At 39.4% G+C, this 20,580-nt stretch overlaps 1 protein-coding gene across 9 annotated transcripts in view; it reads right to left on the minus strand.

Moving 5' to 3' along the window:
• TMLHE (trimethyllysine hydroxylase, epsilon) overlaps nucleotides 1–535 on the minus strand; it is a 99,344-nt gene extending 98,809 nt beyond the window's left edge. For 2 of the 9 annotated variants that reach the window (XM_008249467.5, XM_089324589.1), the window contains exon 1: nucleotides 252–381. In XM_008249467.5, coding sequence (XP_008247689.1) covers nucleotides 252–266 — 15 coding nt within the window. In that variant the 5' untranslated portion in view covers nucleotides 267–381. Of the gene's footprint in view, nucleotides 1–163 lie in introns of all 9 variants that reach the window. The other 7 variants (XM_008249465.5, XM_070066880.2, XM_070066878.2 and 4 more) reach the window with 7 other exon arrangements.
• Nucleotides 536–20,580: the final 20,045 nt, after the last annotated feature.

A 20,580-nucleotide genomic window follows, 5' to 3' on the forward strand; every position in this document is an offset into this window, starting at 1 on the left:
TCCCTCCTCCAGGCTAACGTGAGTACCACAGCCCTGGGGCCAAGAAGCCCGGGTGGCAGCCGCGGCCACTCACTGCGTAAGGCCTAAAAGCGAGCACCTGGGCAAATCCATTCATCCCACCCACTGGGAATACCCTTTCACCGACCCATGGGGCGGGACCCACCTGTGTTGCAGGCCGCGACTGCCAACTCCGCAGAGCAGACGGAAATGCAAGTAAGGGGTGGGGGCTTACAAGGCAGCTTTGCACCCACCTTTTGCCTTTTCATCCGAAACTGTCGGCTCCGCGCACCCCTCCCCCAATCTGCTGGAGCACAGCTGCGAGTCTTGACGCTCCGCCCCGCTCCTTCCGGCCATCAGGGGTGAGTGCCTAGCGTGCTCGGGGATCTCGCCCGCTGTGTGTGTGCAATATGTGTGTTTAATAGCTTTCATTGAACAGATTTAGAAACATAGGCGCGGGAAGAAGAGGAGACAGGTCCATAATGCTGCGTTTTCTTTAAACCCTGGGTTCGCCTGCCTGCCATTTCAGTGCTCCTCTGGAGTCCCCTCACTGACGTTTCTATTTATGATGCTTTCTCGAGGTTTGCTAGAACTGAAATTCTCCCATTCTACCACTTTCTTGAATGTATATCTATCACATACCATCCACCCCAGGTAAGTATCTTCAACCCAGAATCTCGATGCAGTAGTAATAAGTACAGTAAGCACTAAAAACAAATGAGCCATTAGGAATGAATACCTTATGTAGATAAAGAGTTAAAGACAACGCACATTACAAAGAAGAACCAAAATGTGTGTGCAACGGAAATCCAGGACAGAGGCGAAAAAGAGCAAGAAGAAACAACAAAATGTAATGTGTATGCATTGCAAACTGAGAAACTGCAGGATTATGGTTATTACAGAACAACAGTATTAGTCTAATGTCCAAAAAGGCAGTAAAGAAAATGGTATGTAGAAGTCTAAATCAACAGAAGGAAAATCCCTGGAATTCTTTTTTAGCCATGGATGCTCTATTCCATTTGTTTATTTGGGTGAGTGCTACTCATCATTTTTTACTCAATAGATATTGCCTCCTCTGTGAATCTTGCACTGTCTTTCCCAGGTAAATTTGCACTCTCCTTTTCCTTCTGTCCAATATGCCCAGTTGATCTGGTACAGCCTCAAGTATCCCATTAATCTGGATTATACCTTCTCACTTTGAATATTTGTGCCCTCCAATAATCAAGTAGGTTCTTCAGAGCATACAACTTAACCTTTCATATTTGTTTTTCAAGCCTCTAGCACAGAGCCAAATATGTGTATGTGTTTAATGAATATTTGTTGAAACTTGTAGAACCAGCAGACAGAATAGACAGACAAAATGCCAAGATATAAATTAATATAAAAATGAATATCTGAATAAGCTGAGATTCCAGATTCAGGCCAGCTGACATTCATTTATGCACCAAACTTCAATGAGTGCTCTACTGTATGCCAGGCACTGTACTAAGATCTGGGTGTAAAATAATAAAAAACTCTGATATAGTCCATGCCACTATGCCTTTATGTTTAAAAAACAAAATAGATGGGGCTAGTGTCATGGCCCAGCACATTAAGCTTCCACTTAAAACACTTCAACTCCCAGCTGCTCTACTTGTGATCCAGCTCCCTGCTAATCCACCTAGGAAAGCAGTGGAACATGGCACAATTACTTGGGCCCCTTTCACCCACATGGAAGACCCAGATGGAGTTCCTGCTCCTGGCTTCATCTTGGACCAACCCTAACTGTTTCAACTATTTGGGGAGTGAACCAAGTGGTAGAAGATTCTCTCTCTCTCTCTGCTTTCAAAAAAAAAAAAAAAAAAGAACAAATAGGAGGTGACTAGGCAAACAGAGAAAGGAAAAACATTATAGACAGGGAGAAGAGTATGCTTCAAGGTCCTATAATAGGAAAGAGCACGACAGTAGCAATTAAAATGGGTGACAATGGATGACATAAGTAAAGACAAGGTAAAATCAATGGATACCAAGTACTCAGAAAGGAAAAAGGTTGATAGACAAAGCCTGTTTTTTAAATCAGAAAAATGAGCAATTATTTTAGTAATAGTAACCAACATTTTTTAAAAGATTTATTTATTTGGCCGGCGCCGTGGCTCAATAGGCTAATCCTCCGCCTTGCGGCGCTGGCACACCGGGTTCTAGTCCTGGTCGGGGCACCGGATTCTGTCCCGGTTGCCCCTCTTCCAGGCCAGCTCTCTGCTGTGGCCCGGGAGTGCAGTGGAGGTTGGCCCAGGTCCTTGGGCCCTGCACCCACATGGGAGACCAGGAGAAGCACCTGGCTCCTGGCTTGGGATCAGCATGGTGCGCCGGCCGCAGCGCACCAGCCATGGTGGCCATTGGAGGGTGAACCAACGGCAAAAGGAAGACCTTTCTCTCTGTCTCTCTCTCTCATTGTCCACTATGCCTGTCAAAAATAAAGAAGAAAAAGATTTATTTATTTATTTGAAAGTCAGAGTTACAGAGAGAGAGAAGGAGAGGCAGAGCAAGAGAGAGAGGTCTTCCATCTGCTGGTTCACTCCCCAGATGGTTGCAATGGCCAAAGCTGTGCTGATCCAAAGCCTGGAGCCAGGGACTTCCTCCAGGTCTCCTACATGGGTTCAGGGGCCCAAGGACTTGAGCCATCTTCTACTGCTTTCCAAGACCATAGCAGAGAGCTGGATTGGAAGTGGAGCAGCTGGGACTCGAACCAGCACCCATATGGGTTATATGGGATATATGGGATGCCAGCACTGTAGGTGGCAGCTTTTACCCACTATGCCACAGTGCCAGCCCCCCAACATTTATTAAACCTGAACTATATGCCAAACACAAGTGCTTTATAACAAACATTGAAGGTGGATATTATTATCCCTATTTTAAGGATAGTATTAATAAGGCTGGTACCAATAGGTTATTAAGGATAGTACAACTAAAACACCAATTTCACCAGGGTCACATGATAGTTAAGTTTCAGAGTTGAGATTTAAATTTAGGTAATCTAGCTCCAGATCACAGGGCAAAAAGTATAATAAAAGCAAAAGTAAAAACTACAAAGAACACTCTCACAAAATATATTCATTGATCTGAAATATTTAGCATCTAGAAGAAACCATACTAAGAGCTTCAAGAACCAATACCCTCAACCCAAACATTAATGCTCTAGATCAGGGATGGGGAATGTCCAGCCTACAGGGCATCTATGGCCCATGAAATCATTTGGTCTGGCCTTGCCAAACCAATGGCAGGCAGGACTCAAAATTCAATAATTCATAGTAGACTAATTTTTAAATTGATAATTTTGTGTGGCCCACGAATGATATTATAAACAGCCCTTGGAAAGAAAAAGATTTTTCCACCCTTGCTCTAGACATAAGACTTTGGCATAGACATTAGTTGATAGTAGTAATAACAGTGGTGATACCATTAAGCAACAGTGTTCTAAACATAAAGCACTAGCACTGAGTCAGAACAGAGGAAGCTGAAAATGGTAGATGCTTCTGAGTGCTCCCCTTTGTGGAGCATGTCTGAGACCTTGGGCAAAGGACTTCCAATTCTCTTTCAATTTCCTATTTCATAAATATTATAATAATGATATCTTATAGGGCTGTGATGATTACATAAGATAATGTGTATAAAACACCTGACTCGATGAGAATTACTGGCTATAATGATGATTATTACTATCATGATGTTGTATTTTGGTTACTGAAGGAGAGAAGATGTGAACAACCAGGGAAGATGTGATTCAAGTACAATTTGAGGAAAGTGATGTGGAATGTCAGAGAAATACTGATGGGTTGTGGGACAAAAGTTTATTCCCTCCTCTCTGCATCAAACACATCATTTTGTCCCTCAATTTTGGTTAGTACATACTGTAAGTAATTAAGTATTGCAATTGTTTGTTGATTTCCCTTATTCTTAGGATTTGTGTGGGTGGGGGGCAGCCCATATGGTGTCTAGCACAGAGTAGAACTTAAAAGAATATTTGTGGAATTAATTAATGGCTAAATAAAAAGTAATAGGTAACAATGTGCTAGAAAATAAAATAGGAAAAGAATAGTACCTGGGTCTTTTTCAGTTCTAGCCCCATTGTCCTTCCTTCTGTTCCTAGAACATATAAAAATTGTTCCTAATCTGCTTCCAGAATATGATGTGCTCATACATTTGTCTCTTCCTGCAGTGCTAACACTACAGGCCAGGGGTTGGCAAATTTTTTTTCTTGTAAATGATCACATAGCAAATATTTAAGGATTTATGAGACACATACAATCTCTCTCTCTGCAACTTAATTATACCAAAAGAGACTAAAAAGTAGTCACAGACAATACATAAATGGATGAATGTGAATGTGTTCCAATAAAAAATTATCTAAGATAATCGAAAATGAATCTTGATGTGAATGGAAGGGGAGAGGGAGTGGGAAAGGGGAGGGTAGTGGGTGGGAGGGACGGTATGTGGGGGAAGCCATTGTAATGCATAAATCGTACTTTGGAAATTTATATTCATTAAATAAAAGTTAAAAAAAAAACAACAGCAGGCAGGATTTAGCTTGTGGGATATAATTTTCCAACTCATGCCTTATGCCAAAATTATCACTATCTCTTGTGTGGACTACTGTATTCAATGATGTGTGGGAATCATCATTTTTCACTAACATAGGCATCTTTGTTTTATCAGAATCTTAATGAAGCTTTAATGCTCTGTAATCCTTTTTATACTTTTAAGAGTTCTAGAAAAGTCATTAAAACTGTGGATTATTATTTGAATTTTGAATTTTGACTTATCCAAAATAGTCACTTAAAAACTGTTAAAAACTTTAGACAAATTAAATTTAGCAGTTTATCTGAGCAAAGAACAATTCACAAAACAAGCAGCACTCAGAACAAGTAGAGGTTCAGAGAGCTCCACTCAGCAACATGGGTAGGTAGTATTTGTAGACAGCAAAAGGAAGTCACATAGAGTCTCTATGTGATTGGTTGCAGCTAATTGTTTGCCTTATTTGCACATGTCTGAGCAGTTGGTAGCCTGTAATTGGCTGAAGCTGGACTACTTGTTACAAGAATATACAGTACTCCCTCCTTATCCACAGTGAGTGTGTTCCAAGATACCTAGTGGACGCCTTAAACCACAAGACAGTACCAAACCCTATACATCCCATGATTTTTTTCCTATATATACATAAGTGTGATAAGATTTAATTGATTGATTGATTGATTCATATTAAAATCTTAATGTTTTTAAAGTAAAAAGACCATAGTTCAGCAGGAATATAGTCAAGGGCTATAAATAATAATCAAAAATCAAATTTGCTCACAGAAAATAATTTTTAAAATAGTCACAGATCATTAAATATATAGTCATATGTCATTATTAGCAATTTGGTAGAGATTTAAAACAAAGTTTGACAAAACAATGTATTTGCGGCAAAACTGATACACACAGGCATTTCTTTCTTTTTTTTGATTTTTTAAAAAATTTTAGCTTCTGCATATAAAGACCATGTGGTATTTGTCTTTCTGTATAATTTATGAATTAGACACAGTAAGAAATTAGCAATAATTAACAATAAAATAGGATAATTATAACAAATATAATAATAAAAGTTTTAAAAAACTTATGAATTGTTTATTTCTGTAATCTTCCATTTAATACTTTTGGATCACAGATGGCTGCACTTATTTGAAATTGTGGAAAGTGAAACCATGGGTAAGAGGAGACTATTGTACTCTCAAATTAGGTTACACTCTGTTTACATATTAGATTACAGTTCCATATGTATGGAGGCAGCTTCAGGTCAAACTTCATTTAATATTCCTCCCTTTTGGTCAGCTTCTGAATTTTGAGACATTGACCAAAACTTTGCGCACTTGATACTACTGTCATCATCGTAATGGACTTGTTTGGTCTCATTATTGAATTCACAATATCAAATTAGTTGGATAATTCTTTATTCTCTTTTCATGTTTTTTTTCTATCCATAATGAGACCACTTGATGAACAAAGGATGGCTGATATGAATATTTAGGACTTTCAGAGATACAGCACAGCAGGGAAACTATTATGATGACTGTCAAAAAACGCTAATAAGAGACTGAAGTGCACTCCTTAACAGGAGTCTCCACGAACTGAACTGATAAAAAGCAAACAATTCAAAGTTCAGGCAATAAAGATAGTTCAACTGTATTCAAGTCTACTTGGTTATGGTCTTTGTTTGGGACATGATGATGATTAAGGATCATACTGTTCTGTAGAAAGGCCTGATTGAAGGAGATATCATTTTTGTAGTTAACTTGGTAACACAAGTCATGGTAACCTGGAGATACTCATTGAAAGAAATACAAAGATCAGAAGACCTTGGAGTAGCCAAGTCTGCCATCCACAATTCAGGATGCTTACAAACCAACTTCTGGCTGCTCTTGTAAATTCCCTCTGAGAAATTGCTTCAGTGTATTCAGTGGCAGTGCCTAGAGAAGCATCAGTATGAACTACCCTTTTAATGACGCCTGTGTAGTAGAAAGTTGAGAGATAAGTGGAACACTCAGTTCAGTTCAGCACCATACATAAGCCCCCAATATGAGTGAAGAGGAGATCTAAAGCTGCTTGGTATTCCATTAAGTGTTTTGTTGAACACATTTGTTCTCATTCACCTTTTGGAGAGTGATCTCCATCTGTCAAAACCACTAGGTGGTCCAATTGGCTACAAAACACAAGATTTTCTCCCAATACTGATTAGCTTAAAATTCCATACAATTGGCAACCAACTGCTGGTAAGAGTGAACCACTAAGAACCCCATTAGAACCCTTCATAAGTGGAAACTAACTTAACATTATCTGTTTCAAGGGTGGTATTAATTTTGGTTGTTGACTGCCTTGACTGATTATGGGAGGTATAGGAACTTTCAGAGAAAACCATTTGGAAGGCAGGAACAACAAGATTTGAATCAGCCAGGAGACAGAACACAGTGAAGCATTTCTCCACAGACCCGATGTAGGCGCTCAGGGGTTGGAAAAAAGGGCCATCTAGTGGTTGTTTGAGTAGAGATGAATTAGATTTTGTTTTCCTGTAAGTCTATAAAGCTCCTGAGTAAGTTCCAGTGAGAAACTTACCTTTTTATAGTCCCTTTATAGAATAACTACATTTAGTGAAAAGGGACCTTATCAGGCTAATCCAGTGACATCATGCAAGCAATTATTCGCACCCATATAGGTAGTTCTCATATCTTGCATACATGATGCCTAGAAGCACCAGATATATTTTACAAACATTATTCAGCTAATTTTTCAGAGATTAGGTTACTGAATGGAAATATCAGAGTACTATTTTCAGCAAATACAGGAAAGCAAATGGCAGTGATGTCCAGAATATCAAGGACAGCTATCCACTGTTCCTTTGGAGTTTCAGGATGACTTGTATTCTAATCTTAGCCAGTCTGAACACACATAAGATTCCTTTCACAAGATTTTTTCTGCAACATTCTCATCCATTCAATTTTTGTCCTATATTTCCCTTTTCTCATTTAAAAACAGCCAGTAATTCTATTTTAGGACATCTACATAGAATAGTTAATAATTTTAATTACATATATTAATAACTTTTAACCATTAGTGAACTTAAGCTTCACTCACCAGTAGAAAGCAAGCAACCATTGCACATTGTTTGTCAGCAATCTGTAGGTTAGCATAATTTCTAGAAGCATGTGCTTTCTCACAGTACAATTAGTGTGGCACAGAACATGCTAACAGTCCCAAATAACTTTAGTCTCTCTATAATAAGAAGTAAAGGTTTATTCTCTTATATTTTTTCTGTTTTGGCTAGGCATGAGAAAGAAAGTGTTGTTTGTATAAAGACTTCACTCAGCCTCAGTTTTCCATTCATGATTTTAGAATGTTAACACCTATGAAGAAAGAAAATCTTCTTCAGGAGAATTTTCTCCTACATTGATTTAACTCACTTATTTACAGTAATTATGCTTGACTGCTTATAAAAACAGACTAGCTCAGGGCTAAGCCCCATCAGGTCCTCTGAAAATAAGATGCCAATGCGAAGTTACAAGTCTAGAGAACTACTGTGGGTAATAACTGGGAAGACAAAGAGAAAAGGAGCAGGAGCAAACAGAACACAATACAGGTCTAAAACTTGCAAAAGGAGGGGAAAGGAAGGATATCCCAGTAGGCATATCCAGAATAAATTAAAAAAAATTTTTTTTGACAGGCAGAGTTAGACAGTGAGACAGAGAGAGGCAGAGAGAAAGGTCTTCCTTTTCCATTGGTTCACCCCCCAAATGGCCGCTATGGCCGGCGTGCTGCGCCGATCTGAAGCCAAGAGCCAGGTGCTTCCTCCTGGTCTCCCATGCGGGTGCAGGGCCCAAGGACCTGGGCCATCCTCCTCTGCACTCCCGGGCCACAGCAGAGAGCTGGACTGGAAGAGGAGCAACTGGGACAGAATCGGCGCCTCAACCGGGACTAGAACCTGGTGTGCTGGCGCCGCAGGCGGAGGATTAGCCTAGTGAGCCGCGGCGCTGGCCAGATCCAGAGTAAATATTACTATAGATTAAGAGAAGCACACATTGGGAAGAAATGGCTTTTGAATTTCTCTTGTGTTCAGAAATTGCTTGGTGTGCCTGGAGATGGAATAGTCCTTGGTCAAGTGTTACAAAAATATTACCTTAAAGTGCTCTTGAAGAAGGCTGTTAGCTGACTCTACTCCTCATAGGGAAAACTGGGATAGTTGGTTAGTCAGGTGGAGAATATGTTAATTTGGGAGCAGTTAATAAAATCCCATAGGAACCCTCTAGAAAAACAATGATATTTACTGCATTTTCTGGGAGAAATTCTATATTATAGTGGTTCTGTTGGACTAGAGGAATGTCAAAACCTTGAAAATGTCAAAGGTTTTATATTTCTTTCTTTTTAATATTTACTTTATTGGGGCCAGTGATGTAGCACAGTGGGTTAAATTGCTGGCTGTGATGCTGGCATCTCATATGGGCACCGGTTCGAGTCCCAGCAGCTTCACTTCTTTTTTCTTCAGGGTTTCTTTTAATAGAAAGCTTTTATTTAATAAATATAAATTTCATAAGAACAACTTTTGGATTATAGCGATTCTTCCCCTCATACCCACCCTCCCACCCCCAAACCATCCCACCTCCTACTCCCTCTCCTATCCCATTCTTCATTAAGATTCATTTTTAATTATCTTTATATACAGATCAACTCTATAATAAGTAAAGATTTCAACAGTTTGCACCCATACAGACACACAAAGTATAAAGCACTGTTTGAAGACTAGTTTTACTGTTAATTCACATAGTACAACACATTAAGGACAGAGGGCCTACATGGGGAGTAAGTGCACAGTGACTCCTGTTGTTGATTTCACAATTGACACTCTTATTTATGACTTCAGTGATCACCCGAGGCTCTTGTCATAAGCTGCTAGGGCTATGGAAGCCTCTTGAGTCCACAAACTCTGACATTATTTAGACAGGGCCGTAATCAAAGTGGAAGTTCTCTCCTCCCTTCAGAGAAAGGTACCTCCTTCTCTGATGGCCCCTTCTTTCCACTGGGATCTCACTCACAGAGATCTTTCATGTAGATCATTTTTTTGCCACAGTGTCTTGGTTTTCCATGCCTGTAATGCTTTCATGGGCATTTTAGCCAGATGGCTTAAGGGCTGATTCTGAGGCCAGAGTACTATTTAGGGCATTTGTCATTCTATGAGTCTACTGTGTGTCCTGCTTCCCATTTTGGATCCTTCTCTCATTTTTAATTCTATCAATTATTATTATCTGACATTTGGTCTTATTTATGTGATCCCTTTGACACTTAATCCTATCTTTATGATCAGTTATGAATTTAAAATGATCACTTTAACTAGTAAGATGGCACTGGTATCTGCCAACTTAATGGGATTTGAAAACCCATGGCAGGATTTTAGCTCTACCCTTAGGGATAAGTCCGAGGGAACATGTGCCGAACTGTACATCTCCCTTTCTTATTCCCACTCTTTTTTTTAAAATAGGGATCGATTTTCAATTGGATTTAAATACCTAAGAATAATTGTGTGTTAATTACAGAGTTCAACCAATAGTATTAAGTAGAACAAGAAAAATACTAAAGGGATAAAGTATTAAGTTGTTCCTCGACAGTCAGTACAAGAACTGATCAAGTCACTGTTTCTCATAGTGTCCATTTCACTTCAACAGGTTTCCTTTTTGGTGCTTGGTTAGCTGTCACCGATCAGGGAGAACACATGATATTTGTCCCTTTGGGACAGGCTTAATTCACTCAGCATGATGTGCTCCAGATTCCTCCATTTAGTTGCAAATGACCGGATTTCATTTTTTTAAAAATTTTTTACTGCTGTGTAGTATTCCATAGAATACATATCCCATAATTTCTTTTTTTATAATTTTTTAACATTTGTTTATTTTATTTTAAAGTCAGAGTTACACAGAGAGAGGAGAGGTAGAGAGAGAGAGAGAGAGAGAGAGAGAGAGTGGTCTTCCATCCGATGGTTCACTCCCCAGATGGCTGCAATGGCCGGAGCTGTGCTGGTCTGAAGTCAGGAGCCAGGAGCTTCTTCTGGGTCTCCCATGCGGGTGCAGGGGCCCAAGGACAGGTGCTTCAGGCCAGGGTGTTAACCCGCTGTGCCACATGCCGACCACAATATCCCATAATTTCTTTATTCCGTCTTCCATTGCTGGGCATTTAGGTTGATTCCATGTCTTAGCTATTGTGAATTGAGCTGCAATAAACACTGAGGTATGGATAGCCCTTTTATTTGCCAATTTAATTTCCCTTGGGTAAATTCCGAGGAGTGGGATTGCTAGGTCATATGGTAGGGCTATATTCAAATTTCTGAGGAATCTCCAAACTGTCTTCCATAGTGGCTTTACCAGTTTGCATTCCCATCAACAGTGGATTAGTGTGCCTTTTCCTTCACATCCTCACCAGCATTTGTTTTTCTGTTGATTTCTGTGTGAAAGCCATTCTAACTGGTGTGAGGTGAAACCTCATTGTGGTTTTGATTTGCATTTCCCTGATTGCTAGTGATCCTGAACATTTTTTCATGTGTCTGTTGGCCATTTCACTTTCCTCTTTTGAAAAATGTCTGTTTTGGTCCTTGGCCTGTCTCTTAGGTGGGTTGATTGTTTTGTTGTGGTGTAGTTTCTTTGTGGGGAGCAACTCGGACTAGACTAAGTTACTGGAATTAAGACTAATTCTATGCATCTGCTCTCCCACAATATGGCGCTGAGAAGGGAGAAACAACTTCTACGCAGCTGCCTCTCGCCAATTTGATTGACTGAGCTGCAGGAGCTGATCTTGCTCCTGATTGGAGGAGAGCAGCGTACTCGGCGTGTGGGCAGCCGAGTTGGGATTGGTGGAAGAGGACTATAAAGGAGGAGAGAGACAACATGCACCAGGAACATCTAACAGGAACATCTATCTGAAGGAACACCTGTGCAGCCCCCGAGAGAGCCGGCCGGCGGTGTGCCGCTCCCCCGCGGAAGTGGGGAAAGTGGCTAGGGGGAACCGCCCTTCCACGGAGGTGGAAGGGTCGGTAGCCAACCCAGGAAGAACCAGCAGCAAACCCGGGGAGGGCCGAGCAGACGAAAGAACAACGCAGGGTCCTGTGTCGTTCCTCCACGAAGAGGGGGAGCGACATTTCTTGATCTCTTTGTAGATTCTATTTATTAATCCTTCATCAGTTGCATAGTTTGCACAATTTCTCCCATTCTGTCAGTTGCCTCTTCACTTTCCTGACTGTTTCTTTTGCAGTACAGAAACTTCTCAATTTGGTGTAATCCCAGTTGTTAATTTTGGCTTTGGCTGCCTGTGCTTCGGGGGTCTTTTCCAAGAAGTCTTTGCCTGTGCCAATATTTTGCAGGGTTTCTCTGATTTTCTTTAATAATTTGCTGGTGTCAGGTCATAGATTTATATCTTTAATCCAAGTTGAGTGGATTTTTGTGTAATGTGTAAGGTGAGGGTCTTGCTTCATACTTCTGCATATGGAAATCCAGTTTTCCCAGCACTGTTTGTTGAATAGACTGTCCTTGCTCCAGGAGTTCTTTTTAGCTCTTTGATCAAATATAAATTGGTTGAAGATGTTTAGATTGATTTCTGGTGTTTCTATTCTGTTCCATTGGTCTATCCATCTGTTTTTTTTTTCAACTTTTATTTAATAAATATAAATTTCCAAAGTACAGCTTTTGGATTACAGTGGCTTTCTCCCCCCTATAACCTCCCTCCCACCAGCAACCATCCCATCTCCCGCTCCCTCTCCCATCCCATTCACATCAGGATTCATTTTCAATTATCTTTATATACAGAAGATCAATTTAGTATATACTAAGTAAAGATTTCAACAATTTGCACCCACGCAGAAACACAAAGTGTAAAGTACTGTTTGAGTACTAGTTATAGCATTAATTCACATAGTACAACACATTAAGGACAGAGGGCCTACATGGGGAGTAAGTGCACAGTGACTCCTGTTGTTGATTTCACAATTGACACTCTTATTTATGGTGTCAGTTATCACCTGAGGCTCTCGTCATGAGTTGCCAAGGCTATAAAAGCCTTTTGAGTTTGCCAACCCCGATCTTATTTCGACAAGGTCTTAGTCAAAGTGGAAGTTCTCTCCTCCCTTCAGAGAAAGGTACCTCCTTCTTTGATGGCCCGTTCTTTCAGCTGGGATCTCACCCACAGAGATCTTTCACTTAGATGGTTTTTTTTGTTTGTTTGTTTGTTTTTTGCCAGTGTGTCTTGGCTTTCCATGCCTGAAATACTCTCATGGGCTTTTTAGCTAGAAATGAATGCCTTAAGGGCTGATTCTGAGGCCAGAGTGCTGTTTAGGACATCTGCCATTCTATAAGTCTGCTGAGTATCCCCCTTCCCATGTTGGATCATTATTGTATTTTAATCTCCAGAGTTTTTTTGTGGTTCTTTATTGTTTTTCTTTGTTGATATTCACATTTTGTTCATGTATTATATTCCCATTTTTGTTTAGTTGTTGTCTTAATCTGCTTTGTATTTCTGTAATGAAAAATTTGAATCTCAGTAAGCCATTAAGAAAAGAGGTTGATTTAGCTCACAGTTCTGGAGACAGTATAGTTCAAGCTTATGGCAGCAGTATCTATTCAGCTTCTGGTGAGGTCTTCCTACTACATCAACTCATGGCAGAGAAGTAGAAGGGACAATAGCTATGTATAGAAGATGTTAAACACGTTAGGTAGCCTTTCTTTATACCACCCTGTTCTCATAAGAACTTGTTCATTCTCACCAGGGTGAGAACTTAATCATGGGCAGTCCTACAAGAAAGATATCAATCCTTTTTAATGACTTAATTGCCTCTCAAAGGCTTCACCTCATTTCAACACTGTTAAAGGGGATTAGATCTTGAGTTCTGATGCAGACAAACCACCTCCAAACCATGACTTTCCCTTGTGCCACTCCCCCCCCCCATCCATTGCATCTTTCTCACATACGAAATATAATCTCTCCAGCCTAAAGTCCCAAAATTTTAACTCACTTTAGTGTCAACTCAAAATTCTATGTCCAATGTCTCATTTGAAACTTAAGGAAAAATCCTTCTAGTCGTGAGCCTATGAAATAAAAAAGCAAATTATCTACTTTCAAGTTACAATGGCAGGACTGTTGAAGCACCCCCCATTCACAAAGGGAGCAATGAACAAGTAGAATGGAGTAACTGATCCAAATCAAGTTCAAAAGCCAGAGGGATAGACAGGAAATCCCAAAACTTCTTAGCTAGCATCCTATCATCCTACGCACACTGGGGCTGGAGATAGATTTTATGGGCCTCAGGTAACCCTGCCCTGATAGCTTTGCTGGGCTCAGTTGGTAAAGCTGTTCTCCCGGGTTCGAGTTGCACACTTGTTCCTGCAGCTTTCAGGCTGGCATTGCATGCTGCCAAGTGGTTCTACAGTTATTGGATATCAAGAACAGCCCTGCTTCCATGGACCCTCTGGGCGTTGTCCCAGTGGAAACTTTTCTGTGGCAGCTTTCCCCCTATGGCAGATTTCTGTCTAGGCTTACAGGCAGTTAGGTACACACTTTGAAATCTTCTTAGGGGAAGCCATACCCCCAAAGCTTGAATTCTGCTTTGCTGTAGTTTTAACACTGTATGGTTCTGGATACTGCCAAAACTTACTGCTTGTATTCTCGAGTGGTGCCACAAGCTATGCCTGGACTTTTTTGAACTACTGCTGGTATGGCTAAGTGTCCAGGCAGTCCTGGGCAGTGTCTCATGAAAATTAATGTAGTGGGGCTAGCTCTGTGGTGTAGTGGGTAAAGGCACTGCCTGCAGTGCCAGCATCCCATATGGTCGATGGTTCAAGTCCTGGCTGCTCCACTTCTGATCCAGCTCTCTGCTATGGCCTGGGAAAGCAGTAGAAGATAGGTCAACTCTTTTGGCCCCTGCACCCATGTGGGAGACCAGGAAGACGCTTCTGGCTCCTGGCTTCGGATCGGCAAAGATCCGGCCATTGCAGACAATTGGGAAGTGAACCAGTGGATGGAAGACCTCTCTCTCTCTCTGCCTCTCCTTCTCTCTGTGTAACTCTGACTTTCAAATAAATAAATAAATAAATATTTAAAAAAAGAAAATTACTGCATCCTTGGTATTCTTCCCTTAACATTTTTCCTCATTCTTTATGTGGTCAGTCTTTGATTTTTCTAAATCAAATTATTCTTTTTTTTAGTTTTCTTTTTTTTTATTTAGTAAATATAAATTTCCAAAGTACAGTTTATGGATTACAATGGCTTTCCCCCCCTGCCATAATTTCCCTCCCACTCGCACCCCTCCCATCTCCCGCTCCCTCTCCCATTCCATTCACATAAGAGGGAGGATGAAGGAAATGGGTTCTCAGGTTCCACTGGACAATAAAGTAACTACAGTTCATGATAAAGGGAATGGGAAGATTGATTGTATGGTATGACTGCTTTATGCTGTGTATATCTGTTGAAGGTTTATACTGTACCCCATAAAGTATATAGGAATTTTATGTTAATCCAAAATTTAAAATAAAAATGCTTTAAAGATTTATTTATTTATTTTAAATGGAGAGAGAGAGAGAGAGAGAGAGAGAGAGAGAGATCTTCCATCCACTGGTTCATTCTCCCAAATGACTACAACAGCTAGGTCTGGACCAGGGTGAATTCAGCCAGGAGCCAGGAACTTCATCTGGGTCTCCTGCATTGGTGATAGGTGCACTTGGGTTATCATCCACTGCCTTCCAAACCATTAGCAAGGAGCTGGATCAGAAGTGGAGCTGCGTACAAAAACAGATGGATATACAGCAGTGTCAAATCTAAGAACCCTTTGCTGAGACCTATGTCCCAAAGATTATCTCATACTTTTTCTAAAAGTTTTATGGTTTTCTGTTTTACATATAAGTCCATTATCCATTTTCAGTGATTTTTTTTTTTTGGTAAGTCATAAGGCAGGTGGAGGTTCATATGTTTAACTTTGGGTGTTCAGTAGATCGAGGACCATTGCTTGAAAGGATACCTTTATCACACTGAATTACTTTTGTATCTCTTCACATATCGGTTGGAAATATTTGTATGAGTTTACCTCTAGTTTTTTATTTGGTTTCATTGATCTAAGCATGTATTCCCCTGCCAATACCACACTGTCTTAATTACTTCAGTTAATTTTTCATAAAGTCTCCAATACCATTAGATAGAGAAAGGAAGTCTCTTAAACCACTGAATATTGAAGAAAATGAACCTCAAACCCTATCTTATTCCATACACAAAATTCAGTTTAGCATGAATCATAGATCTGGGCATAAATGTTGAAGCTATGAAGCATAGGAAGAAAACATGGGGAAATATCTTTACAATTTTGTGTTAGGCAAGTATTTCTGAGAATATAGAGAAATAATTAACCAAAAATGATGTCAAAGTTCATCAACATTAATAACTTTTACACATCAAAGACATTGTTATAAATTTGAAAAGATAAACCATGTACTAGAAAGAAAATACTCACAAAATACATGTATCTTATAAAAGTTAAGTATCTAGAATACAAATAGAACTCTTAAAAATAAAAAGGAAACACAACAAAGTCAATTAGAAATGAGCAAAAAACTTGAACAAACATACACTTTACAAAACAAGAAGTATGAATGGCCAATGTAAGGAAAGTAAAATCATCAAGACAAAGCACAGAAACAAATAAAGTATATAAAATGTAAACAAATGATACTTCAAAGTGTTGGTGAGACTGTGGAGAATTTCAACCTCTCACTCATTGCTGATGAAAAAAAAAAATACATGATTTGGGCCATGGCTCACTTGGTTAATCCTCCACCTGTGGCGCCGGCATCCCATATGGGCACCGGGTTCTGGTCCCGGTTGCTTCTCTTCCAGTCCAGCTCTCTGCTGTGGCCTGGGAGGGCAGTGGAGAATGGCCCAAAATCTTGGGTCCATGCACCCACATGGGAGACCAGGAGGAAGTGCCTGGCTCCTGGCTTTGGATCGGTGCAGCGCTGGCTGTGGCGGCCATTTGGGGAGTGAACCAATGGAAGGAAGACCTTTCTCTCTGTCTCTCTCTCTCACTGTCTATAACTCTACCTGTCAAATAAAAAATTTAAAAAGTACATGATTTCTTTAGAAAACTGGTTAGCATATTATTTTTAAAGTGAAATGTACATTTTCTTTATAATTCAGCAATACAACTCCTAGGAATTTACCTGAGATATGAAATTTTATTAATACACATTGTACACATGTATGGTGTGCTCTGAAAATATGTATAAAATTATTGTTAGAAAAACTTTAATGTGTTAAAATGAAGTTGAATGAAATATATTTCAAAACTTAGTTGTGGTACAACAGGTTAAGCCGCCATTGCAACAACTGCATTCCATAGCAGAGTGTTGATTTGAGTCCCAGCTGCTCTGCTTCTGATCCAGCTTCCTACTAATGCACCTGAAAAAGCAACAGAAGATGGCTCATATACTTGGGGCCCTGCTACCCATGTGGGAGATCCAGATGGTGTTCCAGGCTCCAAGTTTCAGCTTGATGCAGCCCTAGTTGCAGCAGCCATTTGGGGAGTGAACCAGCAAATAGAAGATCTCTCTCTCTCTCTCCCTCCCCCCTTCTCTCCCTCCCCCTACCCCACTAGCTGCCTAGCTGTGTTTCTGTTCTATCTCTCTTTCTCTTTCTGTAGCTCCGCCTTTCAAATAAATAATCTTTAAAAAATAAAACAAAAGAAAAATAAAATATACACTCCTACATTCTTCTAAACAAATGTTTATAGCACATTTATTTTTGTTACAGATTTAGCATCCCTAGTCCAAACATATGAAATCTAAAATGTTTCAAAATTTGAATCATTTTGAGTGTTTACATGACATCACAAATAGCAACTTCCACACCTGACCTCATGTGCTCAGTTATAGTCAAAACAGGTACACTAAGAATATTGCATAAAATTGCCTTCAGGCTATGTGTATAAGGTGTATATCAAATATAAATAATTTATATTTGGGTCCTATCTCCAAATCATCTTATTATGTATATGCAAATATCTCCAAATTTGAAAAAATCTGCAGCACTTTTGATCCCAATCACTTTGGCTTAAGTGATACTCAATCTGTAACCCCACACTTAAAGCAATTTGATTGTCCATAAACACATAAGTGGATAAACAAAGTGTGCACCTATAAAATGGAATGCCACACATCCATGTAGAGGAAATGAATTACTCAGAGGCAGCAAAGATGAATAAATTTCATAAATATACGCTCAGCTAAAGCTAGACAAAGGAATGCATATTGTATGATCCATTCTATGTGAAATATAGAAATTCCAAAACTAATCTGTGGTAATAGAAAGCAGAATAATGATTTACTGGGCATAGAGGGGATGTGGATTTACTGAAAAGAGGAATGAGGGAACCCTTTTGAGTGATGATTCTGTTCTATGGCTTGGTTGTGATGTTGGTTACACAGTATCTGCATTTGTTAAAACTCAATGATCCATACAGTTGAGTTCTACACATTTAACTACATATAAAATGGACTTTAATACAAACTAAGCTGGAAAAAAGTGTATTTGGTAGCTAAAAGATCACTATGAGATGTGGAGAACCATAAAAAAGGTTTCTAGCACCAACAACCAAAAAATCACTGCACAACTGATGAGAAGATGAAATCTCTTTTGTCACCACTACTACTACTTCTGCAACAGAAACTCTACATACTGATTCCCACTACTGAATCTTACAGCAGAACTGACTTGTGAGGTGCCAACAGACTGGTTGCTATCACATCACTTCTTATATATTTGTACACTCACAGGCCTCTATCAGTATCAAGGAAACTGGCCCAAATTATGTAAAATAATGGCCTATTTCAGTCACTGGAGAGATAACAAAATTAAATAAGATACTTAGATGTTATCTGGCTCTTCCCCCTCTTTATGGTTGTTATTCTCTGTGACTCCATTTCTTCATGAACTTTTTTTGCTTCCTAGACTCATTTTCTGAGGTACAAATTTCCTAAATGAAAGTCCACATTTTTTCCAGTAGACAAATGGGCACTTTTCTGAAAATAAGCCATAGCTTATTGAAACATCATTACATAATTTATGTGAGAATATAATATTTAAATAATGATTTCACAGAGCTACAGAATTTCAGAAATAGAAGGAATTTTAAACATCTTTTATTTTCCCTGTCTTCACCTGTTACATTACTACTTATCTAATACTGGTCCTGTCCGTAACTTAACTAACTGATCTTCAATTTTTCATGGTTTGCCATTGCTTTTTGTGGATCCAGACTCTCAAGTTCAAAATGTATCAGAAGAATATGCAGTAGACTTGTTTTCTACTCAAGTGACCTTGAGAAACAAAATTTTGCTGATCTCTGTATTTCAAAGAGTATCTTGTACCAGACATTTCATGGAGATTAAAAGCTCTGGATCTAAGTCAAACAAAATTGGGTTTGATTAATAGCTGTGTGAGCCTCAGCAAAATACTTATTCTCTTTGCACCTCAATTTTTGCATCTTTGAAATAAGGTTAATGATACATACTGTGAAGAATTAATGTGAGAATCAAAGGAAATAATGAATATAAAACACCTGGCTCATATTTGGAGCTCAATAAATCACTACTATTTTCCTTATCTGTAGAACACATCATTAGGAAAAGTATTATCTGGCTTTAAAAAAAATCATTCCTGGGGCCAGCATTGTGGCACAGGAGATTAAGCATCTTAGTGATGCCAGCATCCTATAAGTGACTGCTGGTTCAAGTCATGGCTCCTCATCTTCTGAGCCATCTCCCTGCTGATGTGCACCTTGGGAAGCCAAGGGAGGATAGCCAAAGTACCTGGGCCCCTGCCACCCACATGAGAAACCTGGATGGAGTTCCAGACTCCTGGCTTCAACCTGACCCAGCCCTAGTTGTTATGGCCTTTTGGAGAGTGAACCGGCAGATGGAAGGTATCTCTGTGTTTGTGTGTGTGTGTCTCTGTCTCTGTCTCTCTGTCCCTTTCCTTCTCTCTCTGTTTCTCTGCTTTGCAAAAAGGTAAATACATAAATAAATCTTTTTTTTTTCAAAAAAATATTCCTTGTTATACAGGAAGCTGCCCCACCTTTTGAGTCTTCAGTGCAAATAAAAAGATGGGAAAATATGCAGTAAAATGATGCCCTTGTTTATGTAAAAGTTTTTGCTATTTGCATGTTTGAGAGACTTCTTCAGCTACTTTATTTGATCAAAGCACTCTTTCTACTCTCCAAAAATTTGTCTGGTGTTTGTTTATGATGAGTTTCATTTTCAACTACCATGCACCAGATAATGAGCATATCTACAGATATTTTAAGAAAAATATCATAAAAATTATGCAGGGCTGGCACTGTGGCATAGCAAGGAAAGCTACTACTTGCAGTGCTGCCATCCCATATGGGCGCCGGTTCTAGTCCCTGCTGCTCCACTTCCTATTCAGCTCTGCTGTGGCCTGGGAAATCAGTGGAAGATGACCCAAGTTCTTGGACCCTTGCACCCACGTGGGAGACCTGGAGGAAGCTCCAGGCTCCTGGTTTCAGACTGGTTCAGTTCTGGCCATTGCGGCCATTTGGGGAGTGCACTAGTGGATGGAAGACACACACGCTCTCTCTCTCTGCTACTGCCTCTCTGTAACTCTTCCTTTAAAATAAATAAATAAATCTTTAAAAAAGAGAGAGAGAAAAGATTTATTTTTTAAAAAAACTATGCAGCTTTGGAGGAAAATTAGAAATTACAGAAAAACACGAAGAACATTTAATTACCCATAATTTCACCACTTTTTCTGTACACACACACATAATATAGAATCATCTTTATCATTCAATAATCATCACCATCATCAACATCATCATCATCTATTCATGGCCAAACAACACTAAAAATAATTTCTAACTAATTTGCCTTTGGCAAGTGATTTTGTAATATAATATTTTTATAGATTAATTTTAGATGTTATTTAACAGACCTGATAATAGTATATAATAATAAATAAATTATAGTGATGATAATTATCTTGTGC

This window comes from Oryctolagus cuniculus, chromosome X (assembly GCF_051225735.1).
Source record: "Oryctolagus cuniculus isolate XC-2025 breed Fujian yellow rabbit chromosome X, ASM5122573v1, whole genome shotgun sequence".
NCBI classification, from domain to species: Eukaryota; Metazoa; Chordata; class Mammalia; order Lagomorpha; family Leporidae; genus Oryctolagus; species Oryctolagus cuniculus.